We start from the raw sequence: 25,553 nt of genomic DNA, 5'->3' as shown, positions 1-25,553 counted from the left end.
TATATGAATCTATTTTAAAAATCACTTGCTATTCGGATCATCTTTACCTCCATTGATGCCCATTAAAATCCTGTTTTTTTTTCGGATTATAGAAAACCAAGGCTTTGCTCTGAGAAACTATCTCTGAACTTGACTTAGAAATACTTAATAATACACAGCAGCATGTGTGAGTTTCAAACTCACACACGTGGGAATTAATGCAGTCCTTTTTTTTTTTTTTACCTTTAATTAAAACTCAATGGAGAACAGTTTTTTATTGATATTTAGCATGTGTTAAGCATGGTATCTTTGCATGCAGAGCCAATGGTTTAATTTCTAATCAGGTACTACTATTAGCTTGCAGAGTGACATGGATAATGTATTGATTATTTTTCAGTCAAGTCTTTATTTGCAAAATAGACATAAATCCCTCTTTTAATGTATCACATAAAGTAATAGGGAAACAAATGAGATGATGAGAAAGTTATGAAAAAGATATTGTTTGATGAATATAGAGAAATGAAAATATAATGTTTTTAGGCGTTATTACTATTTAAATTACCATTACTTAATACTGTTTTAAAAATTTCTAGTGAAGCCACTGCCTCCATCCAGTGTGAAAGCAGAAATTACTGTAAAAACTGGATTACTGAAAATATCTTGGGAAAACCCAGTCTTTCCAGAGACTAATCTTCAATTCCAGATTCGCTATGGTTTAAGTGGAAAAGAAGTACAATGGAAGGTACCTTTTACTTAGAACTTCAGCTTTCCTCACTAAATGCTATTTTTATAATATTTAAGAGTTTAATTGCATTAGATTAATTTTATTGGCATAAAAATACGTTCTCCTGTATTCTGTAGCTATTTTCATTAAATAGATTTATGTACGTCTAACCCTTTTAAAGAACAAAGTTTCCTGAAATCCATCATTCCCTGAAGTATGTTTTACAGAACATTGGTCCCTTATTATGTTCCTCGGAAAAAAATTAAGTGGCTAACAAATCTGTTTAGGAAACCCTGTATCACTGTATCTTCCTCAAGTAGTCACAGTATACATATTACATATTAAAGGTTGGGAGAGGTCCTTCATTAAAGAAAAATTCATGACCTTATTTCATCTCATGTTCCTCAAACTAATTTTTCCAAGGAACTGTTGTTTCTCTAACATCTGTTAATATCTTTTAGTACATATCTGTTTAGTGTAATGCATTTTGGAAGAAGCAGATTTGCAAACAAACAGAACCATTCCCATAGTGGCAAGGATGCCTATGATGGCATTCCACATCAGCTTTGTGATGGCAGCCTGCAAAGACCTAGAAATCAGAAACACTTATTGTATCATTAGATCACAATGATCTCAAAACAAATGTGACAGTTTAGCTGATTATTGAAGGATACTGAATATCAGAGATTTGCTAGAGTAGGTCCTATCTAACCAATAGATTTAAATTCTTAAAACGTCTTTGTGGGTAGAGGATTAGTGGACAGAGATTAGTAGTAGGGTAAGAGAGTTTTTAGAAAAAAAAGACTGCAAGTGAACCAGTTCAAAATCTTGTCATCAGCAAGGGAATGACAAGATAAATAAGAAAATCCTTGACTTGAAGGAGTTTACAATCCAAGCCTAATGTGACTTTTTCTGAAGCCAGAAAACACAGAACCAGTTCTCTTAATTTTAGAAAAGTGTTAAAATAAAAAGTACTTCAGGGTCCTTTAATACATATATGTTGGTAATGATCAGTCTAACGTTTTGATTTATTTTACAGATATATGAGGTTTATGATGCAAAATCAAAATCTGTCAGCCTACCAGTTCCAGACCTGTGTGCAGTCTATGTTGTTCAGGTGCGCTGTAAGAGGCTAGATGGACTGGGATATTGGAGTAATTGGAGCAGTCCAGCCTACACTGTTGTCATGGATATAAAAGGTCTGCAGAGATTTTGTAAATGTGTTTTGAAAGTGCGTAAGTGTATGCCTCAAATATGGCTGGAAAATATTCATTCAAAAAACATACACACAATTTGTCATTTTGCAGTTCCTATGAGAGGACCTGAATTTTGGAGAATAATTAATGGAGACACTATGAAAAAGGAGAAAAATGTCACTTTACTTTGGAAGGTATTCCCAATTTTAATGTTATTCTTAAATTGTATTTTCATACTCTTAAAACATTTACCTCATGGTTCATAATCCTGTTAGTAATCTTTGTAAAGCTCAACAATCCTATATTTTCATTTCGTTTATGAGATGTAGTTGTAGAGAGCTAAGATATACCATGGCTGAAGCACTGGCATAGTGTTAGGAGACTTTAATTCTCTTCTCAGCTTAACATATTGTAGTTATGTTAATACTACTGTTTTGGCAAAGTCACTTAGATTCTTTGGGCCTCAGTTTTCTCATCGGTGTAAATGTAAGATTGAACTAGATGATAGCTAGTGTTTCTTGGAGTCTAAAAATTGTATTCACATTTAATCCTGAACAATGTAAATGCCACCTTCCCCACACACCCCAAGGGCTTCTAAAACATAAGAGATTATTCCATTTATGTGATGGCATATAAACAGCAGATAGTCTCATATATGATGACTATTTAGCCTGGTAATTGTCAAAGCATTCTCTCACATATGAATTGATTTCTATTTCAAGTAAATAGATTAGTTGGTCAGTAAATACCAAATTTAAGATTGATTTGGGAATACAACACATGAAGTCAAATAGTATTTCTGTCACCTCAAATGTGAAATGTGAGTTTAATATCCAAGGTTGAATGAGCACATGTTTGAAAGTGGTTTCCTGAACTAAGATCAAAGCCTATGTAAAAGCTGGGGTGTGTAAGCATTTATGTTCATTTGGTTTCTAAATCTAGTTACTCTATAATTTCATTTGGTTAATAATCAATACAATTTCTAAACTTTTTCATTTCAACATTTCTTAATATTTTTTAAATTCTTTTATTTTATTTCTTCTATTATTGCTCTCTTAAAAATTTAGTTTCTTTTATTATTGCTCTCTTTTCTTTTTCTAGCAAACAATTCCTTCAACACATTTTAAGATGTCTAACTTAAAGCTAGCATTAAGAACTGACAGTGACATTTATGAGCCATTTATTGTACTGCAGACACTTCATACATATCTCTACCTCCCAGAGCATTCAGTTTCTATACTCTGAGAGATCCAGTAGGCTGTTGAACTCACCACGGAAGGAGGCACTGCTGAATAAGAAACACCAGTCTTGCCTGATAGATTATTAACATCTTATGTTAATATGATACATTTGTTACAATTAATTAAGCAATATTGATATGTCATCATTAACTCATCTATAATTTATTCAAATCCAAATTTCCTTAGCTTTTAGTAAAAGACAAATGTTCTTTTCTGGTTCAGGGTTCCATCCAGAACAGCACATTACATTTAGTAGTCATGCCTCCTTATGCTTCTCCTGATTTTAAAAGTTTCTTAGACCTTTGTTTTTTATGAACTTAACACAGTCGAGAAGTACTAGTCAGGTATGTTGTAGAATCTCCCTCAGATGGGTTTTATTTGATGTTTCCTCATGATTAGATTAGGGTTATGGGTTTGGCGGAAGAAGAACACAGATATGAAATGCGATTTCATCACATCATATTAAGGATACATGCTACCAGTGTGACTTACCATAGTTGATGTTAACCTTGCTGGTCTGGCTGAGGTAGTGTTGTCTGGTTTCCCTCTGGAAAATACTCTTTTTTTTCCTTTCTACATTGTAGTTTTATAAATGAAGTCCCCATACTTAAGGAGTAAGGGTTATGTTCCGCCTACTTGAAGGTAGAGGACCTACATATATTATTTAGCATTCTTCTGCATGGAGATTTGTCTGTTCTCTCACATTAATTTATTTACTTATTCAATCATTTATTTATATCAATACAGACAATGAACGTTTATTTTAGACTTGGGTCATAATCCAATACTACATTATTTTGTTGCTCAAAATATTCCTGCTTCAGTCTTTGGGAGCTCTTTTAATTGACTCATGTTCCTTTGACATGTCCCCATCATTGCGGGTTTTTATTTTAATTTTTGAGTACTGGTAAGTCTGACTTTATTAAAATTAAAAACTTCTGATCTGGGAAAGACTGTCAAGCGGATGAAAAGGTAAGACACAGACTGGGTGAAAATATGTGCAAAAACACATATCTGATAAAGGACTTATAACCAAATTACACAAAGAAATCCTAAGATTTAACAGTAGGAGAACCACCCAATTAAAATGAAACAAAACAAAACCCAAATACCTGAACAGAAACCTAACCAAAGTATACATACAGATGACAAATATGAATATTAAAAGATATTTAACATCATTCATCACTAAGGAGTTGCAAATTAAAACAAGATACCACTCCACACCTATTAGAATGGCTAAAATCCAAAAAAAAAGCCTGACAGTACAAATGGCTGGTGAGGATACAGGGCACCAAGAACTTTTATTCATTGCTGGAGGAAATGCAAAATGGTACAGCCACTGTAGAAGACAGTTTGGTAATTTCTTACAAATTTAAACGTAGCCTTACCAACCATGCGATGGAATATGGCATCCTAGATGTTTACTCAGCTGGTTTGAAAACTTAAGTCTACATAGAAACTTGCACATGAATGTTCAAGCAGCTTTAGTTATAATCATCCCAAACGGGAAGCAACTAAGATATTCCTCAAAAATGAAATGATTCTGTATACTTCTGAAATGGTGCGCACTATGCATTTGTCAAAACTCCTCAAACTTCATAGCATAAAGAATGAATCTTAATGAATGTAGATTAAAAAGAAAATCATGTAGGAGGTTAAAGGATCCCAGGATTGACTCTAGACTGTGACAAAGGAATCTAGCTGTATTACAAGTGTATGAAGCAACTTCACTGAAGGTGGGGAGAAAAAGCCACATTGGAACTTGAGAGGAGTCATTGGAAATAAGTGGAGTCTTAAGACTAAAGGCAAAAGAAACCGTACATAAGCACTATACTCTTGTTGATATATTTCTCACAGGGCTATGGGCTAACAATTATGATACTGCTCTACGTGTACACTGGAAGGGGACAAACCAGTAAATAGATGGTGGATGGTGGGACCCAGATTTCTCACTGTTGGATTGGGAGGTTACACACAAGCACAGAATGATCCATGTGGCAATGAATTAGAGTTGGGGATCTAAGTAAGAACTTATATCTAGCTTAATATAGATATATATTCTGGTTTAATATACATGCACATTTTCTTGATTTGTAAACTAAGAGAGTCTAAAAGTAATGACATCCAATAGTCAGGCATGGGCCCAGACTTGTTGCTTCGTTCAATAACAGAAACAAGGGCTATTGGAAAAAATGGCTAATTTTAGGGTTGGGGCAGAAAATACATGAGATTAGCCTGAAGGATCTTGTAGTACCAGAAAGTAAGGAAGTTTAATATTGCTCTTACTTGATGGTTACAAAAAAAGAGTATTTATTAAAACTGACATGAATTTTTCAAATAAAATGCAAAATTTGCATGACTTTCAGTCATTTCTTTCTTACAGTGGCTGCTAAAATCTTACTTTCAACCTATGCAGATGATTCCAAGTTCTGCAAGGATACATGTATATGTGTTTCTTTTTCTCTGCCATTTCTAACTTAGAGGCATCTCACTGGCAAGAAATTGAGACGTACTGTTCTAGTCTATGCTATACAGTCCAGCCTTCTCTAGCTTTATAAGGGATTGCCAGCATTTAATCTTACCTGCCAGAGGTGAAGTTGATTGGGGAAATGGAGTACATTGTTAAACTCTGTGGAATATTAGCATTGAACTAGATACTTATTTTACATTGGAATCGTTAATAACCTGATATTATTTTTTAATTATAGTACAGACATTCTGGGGTGCCATAGACACTGTTTTGATAGCCTCTGTTACTTGTTAACCTTTGCAAACTCTTACCATTTTAGATGATCTTCCAAATATATCAGAGGAAGGGAAAATGAATGACAAATCCTACCATGATTAATATGTGGGAATTAACATCTTCACAGATCTTTTTGTTGTTGCTTTATGTAATGTGAGGGTTATCCCTTGTTTGCTTTTTAGATGAGGAAACTCTCTACTCCTTATCAGTCTTTCTTTTCTCTAAAGTTAGAGTAAAACTTCTTGGCGGAAAAGTGTCCTGATAATATCCCTACTTTATTATCTCCAAGTCTGGGCCTTAAGGAAAAACCTCAAAAAGGGGAAAATAAGTTTGCTATGCTCACTCAGTAACCTTCAGGCACCTTCATGGAGACTATGGCAGCGGCAGCCTCTCTCACCCGACTCCCCAGCCTCTCGGCCGTGTAATAGTATCTGCCCTGATCTGGTCCCTGCCTCCTAATGAGAAATATGTAATAAGAGTTAAAGCACTGCATTCCTTAAACTGATCAATTTCTGTATTTACTACAGCCCCTGATGAAAAGAGACTCATTGTGCAGTGTCCAGAGATATGTGATAAACCATCATACTTCCCTCAATGGAACATGGACAGAAGATGTGGGAAATCACACTAAATACACCTTCATGTGGACAGAGCAAGAGCATACAGTTACGGTTCTAGCAATCAATTCAATTGGCGATTCTGTTGCAAATTTTAATTTAACCTTTTCATGGCCTATGAGCAAAGGTAAGAAGAGGTACAAAGTAGCAATCCATTGCCTCTTTTAATATTTAACTTTTGCAAATTCACCTATTTTAAATTATCTTTCAAGCAATCTGCAATTCTCTGCATCTGAAAGTCTCTTTTACCTTTCATTTCTTCTTTGTCTGGAAAAATAGCAACATATATTGTTCGATGATTATGTAATGCAGTCCTTGAGCTTTCATGTGGTAGAATATTGTTGTAATTGTATTATAATATATGAAAATGTTTTAGTAAATCTAATAGTTAAATCTTTTGGATTAATGAAGGTTTTTAGGTCAACACTTATCTCTCCTTACATACATATACATGTATATATTTATATTCATGCATATACACATAAATATGTAAAAATAAGTATATATAATATTAAATATATATTTAAAACTACATAGAATGGTAATAGTGTGACATGTTATATAGAATCAGATTAATTCCTGAGACTTAAAATTACTATGGACTTCATTTAATGTGAGTAGTGAACCTTCTTGCATTAATTTTGATATATCTGATTAATCAGAGAATTGAGAACCATTTTCAATAGGAGTTTCTGGTCTAGATTACATATTCAAAGAATAGTTTTTTAATGGAAAACACAAATTTTCTGTGTCTCTACCAATTTATAAAGACCTTTCCAAGTGTTGCCTCCTTCATGAAATCTTTGCTCATTGCTTTAATTGAACATGCCCTGTCTCCTTCTTTAAATCTCAGAGTGCTTCCTATCTTTCTTAAGGTATTTTATGTCCTGCTTTACATTATGAGTACTTTTGTATTTACAGTGTAAGCATCTTGTGAGTTCCACAGCACCCAGCTCAATGTTTTACACTTAGCATTCTCTAAGTAAATATATTCTAGAAATATCAGTAGAATGCCTCAGTGGGGTAGGTAGTGGGAATTGTAATGTGAGAAGAACTCTAATGGTTGGAGCATCCAGAGCCTAATAGGTAAGACAGGTATTAATGAAATAATCATACAAGTGGATGTCTGTTTGCAAACTGAGATAAGGACCTGCAGGAAAGGAATATAATTTTATAAAATGAAAGAAAAAAGGAGCCTGACGTGGCACTGAAATTCAGAGAAGTTACTTTGAGGAAGTGGTACTGAACTGACATCTGAAATGTGAGTAGGAATTAACCTTTCCCAAAAGATACAAGGAAGGACAGGAAAAACATTGGCTCCTAAAAGGATCAGCCAGATCTTTAGCCTTTACGGCACAGGATAGAAAATGAAGAAAGTCCAAGGTGGCTTTGGTGAGGAAAATTGTGGGAGGCAAAGAGATAGGTTGAGACTTGGTCCTCAGGGCCTTGTAGGCATGATAGAAATTTTATCCTCAAATGTAGAAATCCACTGGAGGCTTTTAAGTGGGATACTGTGCAGATGGTGTTGAAATGAACAGATTTGTGCTTTGAGAGTATCACTCCATCAGTGGGAGAGGATGGTCAATAGGCTTCTGTAGTATTCCATATGAGAATGCCTTTTTGAATATATCACAAAATTGCTTTTTTCAGGTTTTAGGTACTATCATGTTTCTCTTCAATGTTATATATTCCTGTATCTCTGTTTAAATGACTCTCATGATACAAAAATAATTGCCGTGTATTATATTTATTTGTGTAAATTGTCTGCCTTCTCTTTCTTATCCCCTTCCTTAGTAGGTTATAAGTTCCTCAAAAGTATTAGATTTTCATTAATTTTTAATTTAAAAATTAATTTCCTTCTTTTCCCCTCAGTAAATATCGTGCAGTCACTCAGTGCTTATCCTTTAAACAGCAGTTGTGTGATTCTTTCCTGGATGCTATCACCCAGTGATTACAAGCCAATGTCTTTTATTATTGAGTGGAAAAATCTGAATGAAGATGATGAAATAAAATGGCTTAGAATCTCTTCATCTGTTAAGAAGTGTTATATCCATGGTAAGTTTACTATACTTTAATAAGTTGCTCTTATGGATTAATATGACACAAATATGGCTCACTGCAGCTTTGAGCTCCTGGGCTCAAGCTATCTTCCCACCCCAGCTTCCTGAGTAGCTAGGACTATAGGCACATGCCATCACACCCATGATTTCATGAAGGAGGCAACACTTGCAAAGGTCTTTATAGATTGGTAGAGACACAGAAAATTTGTGTTTTCCATTAAAAAACTATTCTTTGAATATGTAATCTAGACCAGAAACTCCTATTGAAAATGGTTCTCAATTCTCTGATTAATCAGATATATCAAAATTAATGCAAGAAGGTTCACTACTCACATTAAATGAAGTCCATAGTATTAATTTTTTTTTTTTTTTGTAGAGACAAGGTCTCACTAGGTTGTTCAGGCTACTCTTGAAGTCCTAAGTTCAAATGATCTTGCTGTCTCAGTCTTCCAAAGTATTGGATTACAGTCATGAGCCACCACACCCAGCCTAATTCTATTTCCTTAGACACATTTTCATTTTAATATTTTATACAGGGGTAATTATATATCATATCATGTCATATCATCATATAATACCACATCATCATATCACATTGTATGTTTTTTCCTCACTTCTTTCTACCATTATTTTTAATGATACAGGATTTTATTCCAAAGTCTAAGTTAAACTGTTTGAGGTTATTTATGTAGCTTCCGGCTTTATCTTTTCTTAAATTATTTTGTAATGACTCCTGATATCTTCTGCCACCAAATTGTTTCCTCAAACTGTGTAACACCTAATAAGGCCACTAGCAATAAGTGGGACTATTAGCCTGAAGGTCTGAGGAGCTAGGACTGGGTGACCTAGACCAGGGAATTCTCCCAAAGGTAGATCAGTTATCCCAGGAGGTGACTCAAGTACAAAGTATAGGTTCACAAGACAGCATTTCTAAGTCTGAGTGAGGATTGAGGGAAGTTAACTAGGGAAACTAACGATTGTTACGATCTTATTATATAATATCATTCTAAGGACTCAAACTATTATTTTATCCCAGAGACCTAGAATTTAGCCTCAGGGTAAATTTATTTACAAATTATTGAATTGAATTCAGTTCATCACCACTGCTGCCCAGGTGGTGGTTAATCTCTGTGCTTTTCTTTAAGGCATAAGGATGTAAAATTTAGGTTTCACAGAGATCTCTCTTCTTCTGAATATATTCTTCTAGAAGAATATTAATATATTATTAGCATTTGTGAAAATCACTGATAGATCCATCTGGAGCTTTGCTATAGGGTTGGTCATTTTTCATGGATCAAAATCCCAGGTATTGCAAGGAGACTCATGGTCTCCACCACCGCTTTTTTTTGTTGTTGTTTGATTTTTTTGCATAGGATTTCACAATACTTTAGTCTCCCAGCTACTTTGAATGGAATGAGGAAACCAATTTAGTTAATTTCCTATAAAAAAGAAGTATTGGCCACTTTGGGGGTAAGGGAGAGGTAGTAGAACATATTGCTCTGGAAAATGAAATAAAGAAATGGCTCATATACCCTGTACTTGAACAAATTGGTTATCACTGGAACATGCCTTTGAAAAATTAGAATCTTCTATCTCTGGGTAAGGCTTTTTAGAAAAATATTTGGAAAACTATTGTCATTACTAGATAATTTGAAGTGCTTAAGTTTGTTTTGAAAATCCCTTGATCATCAATTTAATCCACAAATAATAAGCAATTTCTAGGTTTGGAAATATAGGATAGTCATTTTAATTCTTTTTAAAAACTTATGTTCCACTCATTACTATTCATTACATAAAAATGACCCTTTTACATGTTTTTCTCCTCAGATCATTTTATTCCCATCGAGAAGTACCAGTTCAGTCTTTACCCAATATTTATGGAAGGAGTGGGAAAACCAAAGATAATTAATAGCTTCACTCAAGGTAAAAATTGTAATCTTAGTTTCCTTTTACACCAATGTGTGTGCCTAATTTGTTAGCAGTAATATTGCCATCCGATTATTCTTTTTCTGATAGAATCGTGGAAGAGTCCAGAGTCTGCTGTAGATTTTTCATGGTGAGGTTCCAAAGGAAATATTGTTTTCCTCCAAAAATAAAACTGGAGCTATAGAAATAAAGTTACTGGGTTTCTTATATTTCTGATTCATCTTACTATACTTGGAATACCAACATTTTTATTTTTTTATAACTTTTTAAATTGTCTTCAAATCTAAGCAACCTAGCAATGAAATTTCAAGAGATAAACATTTCATCTGGTGTTAGAATAAAAATAATTTAAAAAATTCATATGCGTATTATTCAACAGATGTTTATTGAGCATTGTTCTATCCACTGGGTATTGAATAGTGAACATAAGTTTCTGTCCTTATGGAGCTTAAATACCAGTGCTCTAATTGAGAGTGATGGGCAGTAGTAATTATATAATGCCAGATAAAAATAAGTGTCATGAAGGAAAATAAAAGCAAGATAAAAGGATGGCATTAAATGTGGCATTTTAGTTGACAACCTGAAATGGTCTTTCTGTGGAGGTAGATGATATTTGAGTAAAACCTCCAGTAGATTCTTGGAAACTGCAACTTTATGCAACATAATGTACAGCATGCCCTTGAATAATGTCATTTTGTTCAAGGTAGTTTCATTATAATGTTGGTGAGAAAAAAATGGTTTTGCTATACATTGCCATTTCATTAACATTGCAGTTTCTAAGAGCCTATCAATGATATTCAGTGAAGACATAACTATACAAATAGAAAAAGCATTCCAGGCAAAGAAACAGTGTATGAAGAGTCCCTGAAGAGTGAGGATGCTTGGTGATTCAAGAAACAGCAAGGAAATCAGTGTGTGTGGAGTGAACAAGATAGAGATTGACAGGTGTAGAAGATTGGGTCCTCCAGGAGTAGATACTGAGACAGTCATCATAACAACTTTGACACCTTGACTCATTATAACATAAAATGATCAAGTGGAGAGGACTGGCAAATAAATGCATTTGAAAAAACATTTGCTAATTTACAGTAGATATAGTGCTGAACCAAATAATAAGTATTTTATTAATGTGATCACAACATACTTATATCTTCCTGTTTTTTATTTTTATACTTTTGAAGGTAATAGAGATTTGTGATGAAATCAGATCATGTCTACTATAATTTTTGATACAGAAAGAAATTAATGTTTCCTCAAGTTTCTGAGTTGTGTAAATTGTATTTCTTTTTCAGATGATATTGAAAAACACCAAAATGATGCAGGTTTATATGTAATTGTGCCAGTAATTATTTCCTCTTTCATCTTACTACTTGGAACCCTATTCATATCACACCAAAGGTATTGTACTTGAGGTTAAGAATTTTTATGGCAAAAGTCCTTAAGTATATTAAAACCCTGATTTAAAACCTTCTAAATCAGGAATATTAAAGTCTTCTAAATGCTTTTATATGTAGTCAGTATATAATTAAGATACCATAAAGAGGAGAGGCCTGTTTTCAAGAAATGGCATTCCATTTTGCTAGGACTGTTAAGAGTTAAAAAAAGAGGAAAAAAACACGAAACACAGCTTAACAGTTAAAGATGGGTTTTCTTTAGATAAAATATGAGAGGGGCTTCTGGCTGATTTTGTTCAAGAGCCCTTTCTCTTACAGACTAAGAGTACATATTGGTTTTAGGGTGAGGGGCTTATCACAAGCTTGGAATATTTATGTGTGGGGAAGAAGTTTATGGTGGGGTTGGAATGTCTCTGGGAGGAGGGCAGGTTATCTTGGGGCTGAACATCTTTCTGGCCAGTGGGGGTTATCTCGTGGCTAGCATGTCTCAGGTCAGGGAGGATGGAATGCTTCTGGCTGGAGATGTAATTTGTGGTTTATGGTCATGCTGACCTTAGTTATTATGCTGATACCCTTTGGATTTAAAATGTGTTTTCTGATTAAGGTGAATTTTAAAATGAGGTGCTGTCCACAATGGTGATGCTCCTGCTCTGTCAAGGACAACCTAACTTCAGGGAAGAATTAAGTTTTTTTAAAAAAATGTATATACATTCAGAAAACAACAAGCTTATAACAGGAAATCCTAAGCAGTATTTCTTAGAGGTGGCGAAAATGGCTTTCAGAGTTCTACAGTTTGGGTCAAGGACTTTTTGTGGTGAAGTGGGTGGTAAAAGTAGCCTTTTAGTGGTGACCTGGAGCAGTCAGTTCATTTATGATCAGCAGGCAGTCTGCTTTTTAGAGATCATCACTGTGTGGCCTCAGTCTGTTTGACTTGTCAGGCAAATGGCTCTGAGTTCGGTGGATGGTGGCATGGGTGCCACCATACTCTCTGTGCTGGGAAGTCCAGTGTGGTTATTTTACACATGCCAAACCTCTGTAGAAACTATTGTCTTCAGGCAAAAAAGAGGCAGAGGAGATTTTAGAATCTGAATTTGTCTTTTAGTCAAGTGAGTTGATGGGGCCACATCAATTGGAATTTTTTCGGGTACCAACTTGGTACCAGAAATATTTTTAATATTTCAATTTCTTTGAAAAAACCTATACAGTGTTTAGTGTGGTGCTTGGCACACAGCTTTCGATAAGTATTAGCTATTTCTATTATTACAGTTATTTTCAACTTTGGTGTAGATAAAAGTTTGGTAGAAATCTTCACAGGCTGGCATGTGAAAATGCGTCTGACCCTACTGAGGCATAGTTAACCTGGTGGACTAATTTCTAGCTTGTATATTCACCGACTATTCATATTTTCAATATGAATGTTTTTCTCTAACTTTGATGCCCTGTTTATCTTTTGTAGAATGAGAAAGCTGATTTGGGAAGATGTTCCAAATCCCAAGAAGTGTTCCTGGGCACAAGGACTTAATTTTCAGAAGGTTGCTTTTTCAATTTTTTTAACCCAGAATATATAAGAGTGCATTCTAGATGCCATATGACTTCTAGAGATTTAAACTTTTTAAGATTTAAAAGTTCATATTTTATTAAATTCATCTTAATATGTCGTTTGTTATATATTTCCAAGAATAGCAGGATGGAGGGATTTGAAATCAGGAAGAAACAAATTTCAGTGCATAGTTTATCATATAAGAGTTTACAATATGCATATGTTGATTCTGTGTCACAGTACATAATAAAATAAATATTAGAAAATTAAAGATCAATCTGATGGAGAACAGATATTTGGATACACTTTTTTGGTATAAACAGTCTTTGGACAAAAGGCTACAATCAATATTTTTAATGTCTATAATTATCTCCATAATTATTTAAATAAATTAGAAAATTGTATAATCATCCTCAAACATTACAATCTGAAAAATGTAATTATCATAATAAAACTTATATTTATGCAGATAGTCCCATTCAAGTACAAGTACTTTATGAGAGTTAGTCAACTATAATAAAATAATTTGTATTTACTTCTATAGTAGGATTTTTCAGAAAGCTCTAGAGTTTAGTGAATGTTTTATTAATTCTCATAATGTCCCTTGAAGCAAGCTTAGCTTTCCACTCATAAAACTAGAAAAATAGAATTCAGTCAAGTTAAAATACATGAATTTTTAAAGAATACTTATTTGGAGGTTATTATCTAGGTTCAGTGATTGCATCTTTATCATTAGTCACTTGTTAAAAGTCTTCAGTGGTTTCCTTGTGAATACAAGATTTACACTAAAGCCCCCTGAAGCTATTAATAGTGCTCAACGACCTCTTTCCACAATCTGTTATCAACTTAACCTGTACGAATTTTTCTGTCCCTGGGCCTTGCTGATATCTTTACTATTTCCATCCATCTACACAGAGCCTTCTTTGTACATGAAGATCATGCTCTAGGAACTTCTTTCCTCAAGCCTTCCTTTAATTCAAAAGAATTTCTACCCCCTTCAAGTTTCTAGAGCATTGTATTATTTTATTTATTGTGGAGAGTGCTGTGAATTCAAAAACTGTATTTTATCCATCACAAATATTGTAGTACTCCTCCTGCTGTTCTTTATGTGCAAAGCACTGAGATACATATTCTTACATTTATTAAGATTTTCACTTTCATTCTCAGTGTTTCAATTTCCTCTTCTGTGAAATAGGCTACCTACCTTATTAAATTGTTTGGGGGACTAAAAAAGATGGTATTTGTGACACAGTAAGGTCTCAACAAATATCAGTGATTATTTTGCATATTGATGTATTTTATATTACTATTATTATTCTTTCAGTTGCTCTATGGGACAAGTATTATTGTTTCTATTTTACAGAAGAGAAAGCTGAAGCTTATAGTGGTTAGGTAACTTGTTTTAGAGGCACGATTAGCTTACTAGTTTGTCTGACTTTGGCGCCTGTTTTAATAGCAGCTGTTCTCTGTAGCAGTGGCTTTCTTTTTCTTTCTTTTTTCTTGGCCATGACCCATAGTGAAAAAAAGCTTGGGTTGGTGCAAAAGTAATTGTGGTTTTGGCATTTTTAACTTATAAATACATTTTACCTTCCAACCTAGTACACCATAGACAGATATGCAAGATCAAAATGAAAGATACACAAAACAGTTTTACTACTTGCTTGAAATAGAATGTTTTAAAATTCTATTTTATTTGTTAAAAATGCTGGTTGCAAGACACTAAATTGATTTCACAACATTAAATGGCCTATGATTTTCAGTTAGAAAAACACTGTTTTACAGCTTATCAACGAATAAGTAAACAAGTAACATTGTAGACATAATCAACAATGAAAAAGATTGAATTGGAATTTTTCAGCAGGAGAAAGAATGTCCTGTCTTCAGAGGCAGCAGCAGTGTTGTTTTATATATGAATCATTCTTGTTATAGAAACCTCTTTGCCTGAGTCTAACCAGCCACACACCTATATACTCCTCACCTGTACTGTTGCTCACTAAGCCACAGTCTCCTTTCATTAAAACAGTGTTGCTGAGTTTTTCAAGTAAAATATTTATTTCTCTCATTTATCTTCTATTATGAATTTATACAGTGACAGTTTGTGTAGTTGTGATATTGCAGTCATATATATATATATATATATATACACATATATATATATCTTTCATTCATTTGTTCGACAAGCACATGGTGAGTATTTATATGTAAGCCCTGGCTATTTCTAGCGTCTGGGAGAACAGATTTTTCTTAGCATGTGAGAAATAAGACAGTGAGGTCAGAGAAGAGTAGCTCGGTTGAAAGTAGAATAGGAAGAACTTGTCTTCTTTTGCCTCTCTAAAATAGTTTCTTTTCTGTTCATTTATTTATTCATTTCAACCATATATTTAATATGATTGAATACTTATCCTATGTCAGTCACTATATTATACCTTGGTGTTATAAGGATAAGAAAAACGCTATATGCTCCTGGAGTATACAGTTTAGTGGGGTAGATAATCATTGATGCATTTATCATGGAAATAACACTATTTTTTTATACAAATTTATGGGGCACATGAGAAATTTTGTTACATGTATATAACACATAGTGATCCAATCACAACCTTACAGTTGTAAACTACATGTTGTGAAAGAAATGGGTCCCATTGTGTTGAGCGCTTATAATATGGGAACCTGGCTTAGTGTACCGGTGGGGGTGAGTGGATAAAGTTAAGCAAATTACATTTGGGCCAAGATCTGGTAGATGAACAGTCATTAACTAGATTTTGAGGAAGAGATGTGGTGTCCAGCTAAGCATCTGCAAACACAAAGTCGTGTGGAAGGCAGTACCCAGCATATTCACAAACTGGAAATAGGGAGACTACAAGACTTCTTAAATATGAAGGTTTTATGTCAAAAAATCTAAATACCTATCTAAATAAAATTGCTAAATGCTTCACTATAGAAGTATATATTAATTCAGGGAATGATCATCTTACTTTTTAATGCCACTTAAAAAGAAGCTGAAACACTCTCTTTAGCATTTAAGATCTGAAATCTTACCTATGAACCACCATGAAGTACTTTCTAAGTGTTTAGCATGGCAGTGAAATGATCAGGCCCACATCAGCAAAATGCAGTTTAAACCTGCACCAAATTATTTTTCCCTTTTCAAGAAAATCCCTGGCACAAAGGAACTACTGGGTGGAGGTTGGTTGAATTAGGAAATGCTTGTAGGCTACGTTCTACCCCGCTGCCTCACCTGATCTCCCTGAGATGCGCACAGTGCTGCCACAGGCCATCTGACTGGCCATATATATAAGTAGATTGAAATAGTGCCACATTTTTTCAAGTTCTGGTAAATAAATGTGAAGAATTTTTAAGATATAGTGGGCATGAATGTTCTTATTTGTAGGACTGATTTTCTAAAAATCTCTGGAGATATTTGACTTTTTAATCTTATAAATTATTTTTTAAGCACAAGTAACCCACAAGGTGCTTAGTTTATTACTAGGGCTGACCAGGTGCATAAATAACACTATTAGGAATAAATCAGGTTTTGGAATACAATGAAACATTTAAAGAGTGAAGGGGAATATAACTTCAAAGATTTTATTAATGATAAAAATCTTGTAAAATTCAGTAATTTTTTCTAACTTCTTGTTTTAATCTCCTAAATAATTAAAATATACTTTTTTTTTTTTTGAGTTAGGGTCTTGCTCTGTCACCGGGGCTGGAGTGCAGCGGTGCCATCTCAGCTCACTGCAGCCTCGACATCCCTGGGCTCAACTGATCTTCCCATCTCATCCCCCTTAGTAGCTGGTACCACAGGCACGTACAACCATGCCCGGCTAATTTTTGTATTTTTTGTAGGTATGGGGTTTTGTTATGTTGCCCAGGCTGATTTCGAATTCCCAGGCTCAAGTGATCCACCCACCTTGGCCTCCCAAAGTTCTGGGATTATAGGTGGGAGCCACCACACTCGGCTTAAAATATACTTTTTAAAGGCAAATAAAGGAAGAAGAATATAGTGTAACTCACTGTATATTACTAAACAGGAAGGGGCAAATTTACCATCCACCCTATGTTTCATATTCATGTTATTTTATTTAATTATTTCATAGAGCTAATAGCCTCATATTTTCTAATGATAAAACTGAGGCCCAGAGTGGTTCAGTAGCTTGTCTTGATCATCCAGCCTGTCCATGTAACGACGGCTCAAATCCAGATCTGTCGGACTCAAATTGATACCTGTGCCATGAGTTCTATATTAATAAAGTATGTCTTAACATGCTCAATGCCACTAAGTTGTACACTTAAAAAGAGTTAAAATGGTAAATATTGTTATGTATATTTTAGCACCATAAACAATGGGCACATTATGTGAATAGGCATTTCTCCAAAGAAGATATACAAATAGCCAAGAAGCACAAATGAAAATCTACTCAATGCCATTAGACAATAGGGAAATACAAATAAAAACCACAAGATGCCCAGTAAGATGGCTATAATAAGAGACAGATGATAAATGTCGGTGAGAATGCAGAGAAATTAGAATTATCACATACTGCTGGTAGGAACTGAAAATAGTGCAACTCTTTTGGTAAATAGTCTGACAGTTCTTCAAAAGGTTAAACATAAAACTATTATATGACCCAGCAATTCCATTCCTAGGTATATACTCAATAGAAATGAAATAGCAAATCTACGTTGGAATTTGTATATGAATAATAATAGCAGGATTATTCATAATAGCCAAAATGTGAAAGTAACCCAAATGATGAATAAATAAGCAAACAAACTAAAAACCCACACTATATTGGAAAGAAAGCAGACCAGAGGAGCCTATTATTCAAAACCACTATATGCCAGACATTGCTAACAATAGGATAATACCACATGTGATTAAAAATAATTTTGCCAATATAATTTCCTGCCAGATCTTCTTTCTTTTGTATGTTCTACTTTTTTATCTTTTAAAATTAGTTTTTCCAGATAATATAAATAGGACAATATAAAAACAGCTCTATATTAATACAATATCTTAAAACTTTCTGCATTTTAAAAATAAATTTAAACTACAGATAAAATTTGTTCTGTTCATTCCACTATTTCCTGTATCTCATTCTCTTCCTGGAGGAACCCATGATTTCAAGAATGTAGCCTATGTTTGTCTAGTTTGTGATTTACACTTTCCCACATTCACATGTGTATCCATGACCAATGAACAGTAATTCTTTGAGGCATTGGAAATATTAATATACCTTTCATATTATTCCAAAAATACTTTATCTCCGAACATTGTTTTTTGAGCTCTCTCCAAGTTGACATAGTTAATTTAGTTCATGCATTTGGACTGGTCTGTAGTATTCCATTATACAAATATAGCACAGTTCCATTATCTATTCTTCTACTGGTGGATATTTAGGGTGTTTGAACACTTTTTTAATATTTATTACAAAGAATGTTACAGGAAGCATGGTTGTAAATGTCTTTTTGTTCTCTTGTGTATATATTTCTCATTATTTAAAATTTTTTGAAAAATATATTTTATGATTTAATAATGAAATATTACAGTTAAATACTTGAGTTTGGAAGACCACTTCTTGAAAAGGACAGTCCCCTTTTCCACCCCTCCCTACCCATAGTCTTGCTCTCCAAATGTCTCTTCAGTTAATTGTATGACTTTTGGTTTTTCTGTTATGTCACCTTGTTATTTCTAAAAACCATATGCTTGATTAACAGTTTGATGGAGTATCACTTCCTAAAAAAAGCCTTTCCAAGAAAACATTGAAACAATTCCTGCCTTAACATACAGAATCCACTGTTGCTTCCGAGCAGTCAAATAATATTGTGATTTTACTCCTCACTGTTTACTTACAATTTCCTTTCTTTTCAAATATTGTCCTCATTTTTGTTGTTTTGAATTTTCAGTGATGAATCTTTTCTTCCTGTGTTTTTACCTGCCATTTCTTCACGCACAATCTCCACTGTATATGGCAGGGCTAATTTTCTTTCTCCTCAGCTGCAGCTGGATATAGTCTGGTCTTCAGCTTTCTTTGCTCACCTTCTTTGATCTATACCCTTCCAATTGTTTTCTGACTTTTAACAATGAATGAAAATTACTTGTTTCTCATTAGCCCTCTCAGATCATCTTCTTTGTGGTAGGTCTGTATTTGACTTATTAACATACTTCCATTCCAACAGACTCTCTAATATAGAGACAAGAGAGAAACGTGTTCAGTCTGCCATTTTGAATCAGAATACCATTTGTTTATATCTTAAAAATCAGAATCTTAAACATAGATTGAATTTTCGTTGCAAGAAAATGTGTAATGATAACTCAATAGCCTTGTTTTTCTTCTAATTCAAGTTTTAGAGTATAAAATATTATTACTTTTCTTACTTTGTTTTGCGCCCTTTTACCTTAGCATTTCTGCCTAATTTGTTAAATTTCTTCTAAATCCAAATCCTTAAAGATATTTTAAGCCTCTTTAATTCATTTTCCATTTGTTCCACTCGTTTTTATTCTTTATTTTACAGTATTTTTCTCCTTCTCTATTTTTTGTTTTTGATCCAACCATGCTCCTTTGTCTGCATTTATGTCAACTTTCACAAGAGCATACTCCGTTTAACAACTTCCTTTGGGGGTAAAGCTAAAAACAAATATAATTTTCCTTGGGATCTAAAAACTATTTTAGATTTCCCAGCAGCCCTAGGCCTCCAAATAAGCAGCTCGACAACTCATGGCCTCCATGAACACCATCCTAACATACCTGAATCAGAAGCATTCCTCAAATTGCTAGACGGCATTCCAAACCTGTGGAAGAGCTGGTGTCTTTTCGAGTTAGAAGTTCTGTTTAGAAGTAGCTATCTCTCCTGTGCCCTGAAATGCACATTAATGGGCCTAGAATTGCATATTTCACTCCCCTAAAAATATAATTTCCGTTTTGTTAATTTTTTTGTTCCTTATAGTCCTCAGGTTATGAGGAACCAGGAAAGAGTATAATCAGCTGAGCTTTGTCACAGCAAGTGGTAAAAGGAAAACAAAGAACATGTTCCACCTATTTGTGTTTGGGACAACCTTTCATCTCCCATTGTGTTATAGAAAGATTGTTGGACTAGAAGAAAATAACTAAGTCAGGGTCCTTGCTCTACTCTAACTAGCTCTGTAACCTTAAGCAAATAATCTTGGCAGCCTAATTGCTTTGTCAGAAAAAACGGAAACTCTTGGACCAGATGATTTCTCAGATCTTATTTCTAGATTTTCAAATCCGTGGTAATGAATGGTTCTGTGATTCTATTCCTCACTATTTTTAGCACTTCTTTCATTTTTTTATTTTTCATTTCACTGCTCTCCTCTTTTATTCTTCCTTGTTCCAAACTATCCTATATTGCTATTGGTTCTCCCTCTTTCAATTTTTCCAGCTCATTCTTCTTCTCTCCTTTTACCTGTTCTGTTATTTCCCTATAGTTTTCCCTTCCTAAGGTAATTAAAGCTGTCCTTAGAGTGTGATATTAAAGCATTCATTAAGAAAATGGGAGAAGCCACCTTAGTTCAACATTTTGACCTTTCCCAAAGGATGCCTTATTGTAACCTAACACAAGAATTTATGGTCCAGAATCCGTGCTTGACAATGTTTTTTGAAATCTTTTTTTATTTGTGAGTGATTTTTTGTTTTGCTTTCTTATTTTATTTTATCTAAACAGAGAACGGACATTCTTTGAAGTCTAATCATGATCACTACAGATGAACCCAATGTGCCAACTTCCCAACAGTCTGTAGAGTATTAGAAGATTTTTTACATTTTGAAGAAGGGGAGCAAATCTAAAAAAATTCAGTTGAACTTCTGAGAGTTAACATATGGTGGATTGTGTTGATTTAGAACTTAAAATAGATGTGTAAATTTGGGTTCAAAATATAGATTTGAGTCCAGTTCAGTTTGGATGTGTGATTAATTTTCAAGTCATCTAAAGTTTAAAAGTAATATTCATGATTTCTGGCTTTTGATTTGTCATAATCCTGGTCATAAAACATTAAGAAAATTATGACTGTTGCTGTCATTACATATCTATTAAATGTCATCAAATATGTAGTAGACAATGTTGTAACCAGGTGAACTCTAAAACTGGAACTTCTGACAAGTAGCTTTAAAAATACAGTGATTATAAATATAGAATCAGTGAAAGTATTTAGTTTGTATTTTTATGTCCAAACTTTTCCATTTTAGAATCCTTTATAGACACGTCAACATAAACATCTGCCCATTTGGGTGTTCTTCTGAATGTCTTTTGGCTTTTTTATATCTAACTTTGGTCAATCTGGGAATTTCAATTTTCAATAGCCTTAAAAATGGCTTAAGTGCTAACTTCCATTTCAGTTAAAAGAAAGCCTAAAGTTGTGTTTGTGCTGGTCACAGGACAGTAGGAGTTACAGTTCATATCAGGATGAGCCTACATATCCAGGTCAGATTGACCAGATCAGAAGAGAACATCGACCTCTTATCCAGCTTTCTTGTTTAATTATGGCCTAAATCTAATTTACTTCCACTGAACCATCCAAGACCTCTGGCAGGCAGGGAAATGGGCAGTGATGCAAGAAAGGGAGACTCTTTGGAGCTTTTATGAACAGTTCATGGTGAGGATAGGACATTTCTACTTTAAAATAGACTACTTGCTAGTTTTATGAATTCAGCACATGATTTATGCTGTGTTGCTTACATTCAAACCAAACCAAAACCTGTGTTTGATGAACTCAGTATTCAAATGTATTATATATAGGTATATATATGTGTATATGTGGAACCCTTCTGTTTAGATTTTACTCATAGTTTTCATTTGAATGTAGAAAAGAACTCTAAAAAACACAAAGAATGTGTCTTTTTTCCCTTTTTGACGACTAACAGGTGTCACTGAAATGTAAAATCTAAGTGTGAAATTATGAAAGGATATTCTTTAATTACTGCCCACTGAACACATATTTAATCTGTGCCTAGATTGTTCTAAAATCTTTTAAAAAGGTGCAACAGCGAAAAATTTTAATGGATATACTTTTAATAAAGTTTTATAACTCATTGATAAAATATATTTCAATACTATATGAATATGAGATTTTTTTAATCAATTATGAGTGAAATATTCTACCAGAATGCATTTGAAGGCATTTACGGTATTTGATTCCAACAGTTAGTTACTAATTCTGATGTTTTAGAGAGCATGAAATATATCAAGCAAGTTATTTGAAGGACATATGTGAGGGTGACTCTATGGTTACAGGTTATTTGTATGTATTCCTTGTTTTCATATTGATAGCATCTAATTCTTTTATTTGACAACCTTAATATGTAAGTTCATTTAAAATTTAAGACAGTGCGTATATAGTAGAAACCTTAAGAACAAAGAAAATAAGCAAGCAAATATTTGAAGAAAATTATAAAACTATAGATTTCTTTCAGAAAAAAAAAGGCATAGGAACAGTTTCATATATTATGATTGCCTATAATAGGAAAAGTTGTATTAATACAGTATTTGTCATTACGCAGTATTTTAATACCTACATACGTCTATTTTATTATTATATTTGAGTGCTTGGTATTTTTATTCCTTTGTGTTTTTAATCACTGATTTATTTTACTTAAGAGTATAAAACTCTGCTAAATAAATTGTATTTTATGTGGAATATACTTGCCATTATGAAGAACAGCTGGGTATACCATTATTTCAGGCAATATATCTGAATTCTATTAGTTTAAAAATTGTAAAATTCAAGTTAAATTATATGTATGATATATAAGCTGAACACATTTTCTATAGCCCTTAATTTAGTTGTGTTAAATTTTCAATGTGATTTATCAACAGCTTTTTTATTTTGCATTTATTTTTCAATGTGTTTACATTGTATAAATTGAGCTTTTTGCACAGATTCTTGATTTGTAGTTGCTTGGCAGGATTTTTCTTTGTAATGTAATCATTCTTATAAAAAATATGATGTACATTTGTCTTGTGTATTTGTCTTCATTTCACATGTCCATAGTAAATATTTTTACATGAAGTTATTTATAAGGAATAGTAATTTACAAGTCTGTGATCATCTCCCTCATCATCATTGTTCTCAGCATAGATACTATTAGCTCTTATTTTCAGATAGTCTCAAGCAGATTCTCAGTATATAGCAGATAAGTTTTAAATAGTCAACACAATTACTTTACCTTTGTACTATATCTTATTTCACAGCATAGTTATTTTAACTGTTTTTAGACAAGTTATTTTGCTCATTTTATTTTATTTTAATCCACTTTTTCTCTTTTGGGCTAAAATTTTTAGTTTATGGGAATGTAATTTGCTACAAAATATTAGGAAGAAAATATCTTCAGAAGATAGCATTTTCCAATGACAGTAACCAATCTTTCCTGAGAACTAAGCATTTGCAGACACTAATTTATTTCTAGCCACAACACCATGAAGCACATTTTTAGAGATGTTGAAATCAAAAGGCAGGGAGGTTAATGTACTTGCTCATGGTTATAGACTTAGAAGAATTCAAGTCTAAGTCTGCCTTGTCCCACTTTCAAACACTACCTTAAATGGCCTCTTCTGTATGCTTTTTGATATATGTATTTTGGTAAAAAAAACTAATTAATTTGTGGTTGACTTATATCCTTTATTAACCTTACACACTTCCATTTCTGCCAGCATGACAAAATTTTAACATAATTGAGCCTTAAAATGTGTCTTTTCTTTTAGCCAGAAACATTTGAGCATCTTTTTATCAAGCATACAGAATCAGTGACATTTCGTCCTCTTCTTTTGGAGCCTGAAGCAATTTCAGAAGATATCAGTGTTGACACATCATGGAAAAATAAAGATGAGATGGTGCCAACAACTCTGGTCTCTCTCCTTCCAACAACAGATCTTGAAAAGGGTTCTGGTTGTATTAGTGACCAGTTCAACAGTGCTAACTTCTCTGAGGCTGAGGGTAACGAGGTAACCTGTGAGGACGAAAGCCGAAGACAACCCTTTGCTAAATATGCCACGCTGGTCAGCAACTCTAAACTAGGTGAAACTGATGAAGAACAAGGGCTTATAAATAGTTCAGTCAGCAAGTGCTTCTCTAGCAAAAATGATTCACTGAAGGATTCTTTCTCTAATAGCTCATGGGAAATAGAGGCACAGGCATTTTTTATATTATCAGATCAGCATCCCAACATAATTTCACCACACCTCACATTCTCAGAAGGATTGGATGAACTTTTGAAACTGGAGGGAAATTTCCCTGAAGAAAATAACGATGAAAAGTCTATCTATTATTTAGGGGTCACCTCAATCAAAAAGAGAGAGAGTGATATGCTTTTGACTGACAAGTCAAGGGTATTGTGCCCTTTCCCAGCCCCCTATTTATTCACGGATATCAGAGCTCTCCAGGACAGTTGCTCACACTTTGTAGAAAATAATTTCAACTTAGGAATTTCTAGTAAGAAGACTTTTGTATCTTACATGCCTCAATTCCAAACTTGTTCTACTCAGACTCATAAGATCATGGAAAACAAGATGTGTGACCTAACTGTGTAATTTCACTGAAGAAACCTTCAGATTTGTGTTATAATGGATCATATAAAGTGTAATAGATTACTTTACAGTATTGGGTGGGAGAGAGAAAAGAAACCAGAGACAAATATGAAAATGATCGTTCCAAATGAATGTTGTCTGTTTCTCTTCTCTTAGCAATATAGACAAAAAATTTGAGAAGGCCTTCATAAGCCTTCTATTGTAGAATGTAGACACGCTCTTCTATTTTATTCCCAAGCTGTAGTGGGAAAGTCCCTAGTTTCCAGCTAGAAATAAGCCCAACAAACACCATCTTTTGTGAGATGTAATTTTTTTCAGGGGCGTATTTGTTTTACCTCAAGTTGTTTTTATTTTGTATCAATACACACACACACACACACACACACACACACACACAAATTTATACTTAACAGTGTCCTTGTGTGTTTTGAGAGTATGTGATGTATTTATATTTTGTGCTATCAGACTGTGAGATTTGAAGTAGGTACTTCCCTAAATGTTTAAGATAAACAGAGAATTCAGCCCTGGCCTAAGGGGTTATACTGTGAAGATTAATAAGTAAGCCAATTGTTATGTACAAAATCTA

The 25,553-nt window shown here is 33.7% G+C and overlaps 1 protein-coding gene across 4 annotated transcripts in view; it reads left to right on the top strand.

The window, feature by feature from the left end:
* The window catches only part of LEPR (leptin receptor), a 92,389-nt gene extending 67,290 nt beyond the window's left edge, over positions 1-25,099 (top strand). For 3 of the 4 annotated variants that reach the window (XM_032296719.1, XM_032296721.1, XM_032296720.1), the window contains 9 exons: positions 573-721; positions 1,743-1,902; positions 2,011-2,093; positions 6,417-6,633; positions 8,379-8,561; positions 10,394-10,489; positions 11,785-11,890; positions 13,343-13,418; positions 24,146-25,099. In XM_032296719.1, the coding sequence (XP_032152610.1) occupies positions 573-721; positions 1,743-1,902; positions 2,011-2,093; positions 6,417-6,633; positions 8,379-8,561; positions 10,394-10,489; positions 11,785-11,890; positions 13,343-13,418; positions 24,146-24,970 (1,895 nt within the window). In that variant the 3' untranslated portion in view covers positions 24,971-25,099. Of the gene's footprint in view, positions 1-572; positions 722-1,742; positions 1,903-2,010; positions 2,094-6,416; positions 6,634-8,378; positions 8,562-10,393; positions 10,490-11,784; positions 11,891-13,342; positions 13,419-21,112; positions 23,397-24,145 lie in introns of those variants that run through there. The other variant, XM_032296722.1, reaches the window with a different exon arrangement.
* The last annotated feature ends 454 nt before the right edge of the window (positions 25,100-25,553 follow it).

The sequence above is a fragment of the Sapajus apella genome, unplaced genomic scaffold, assembly GCF_009761245.1.
Source record: "Sapajus apella isolate SASKATOON/1434 unplaced genomic scaffold, GSC_monkey_1.0 scaffold36, whole genome shotgun sequence".
Classification (NCBI taxonomy): Eukaryota; Metazoa; Chordata; class Mammalia; order Primates; family Cebidae; genus Sapajus; species Sapajus apella.
Note: the sequence above shows the minus strand (reverse complement) of the source record. Positions and strands in the feature narration are given on the sequence as shown.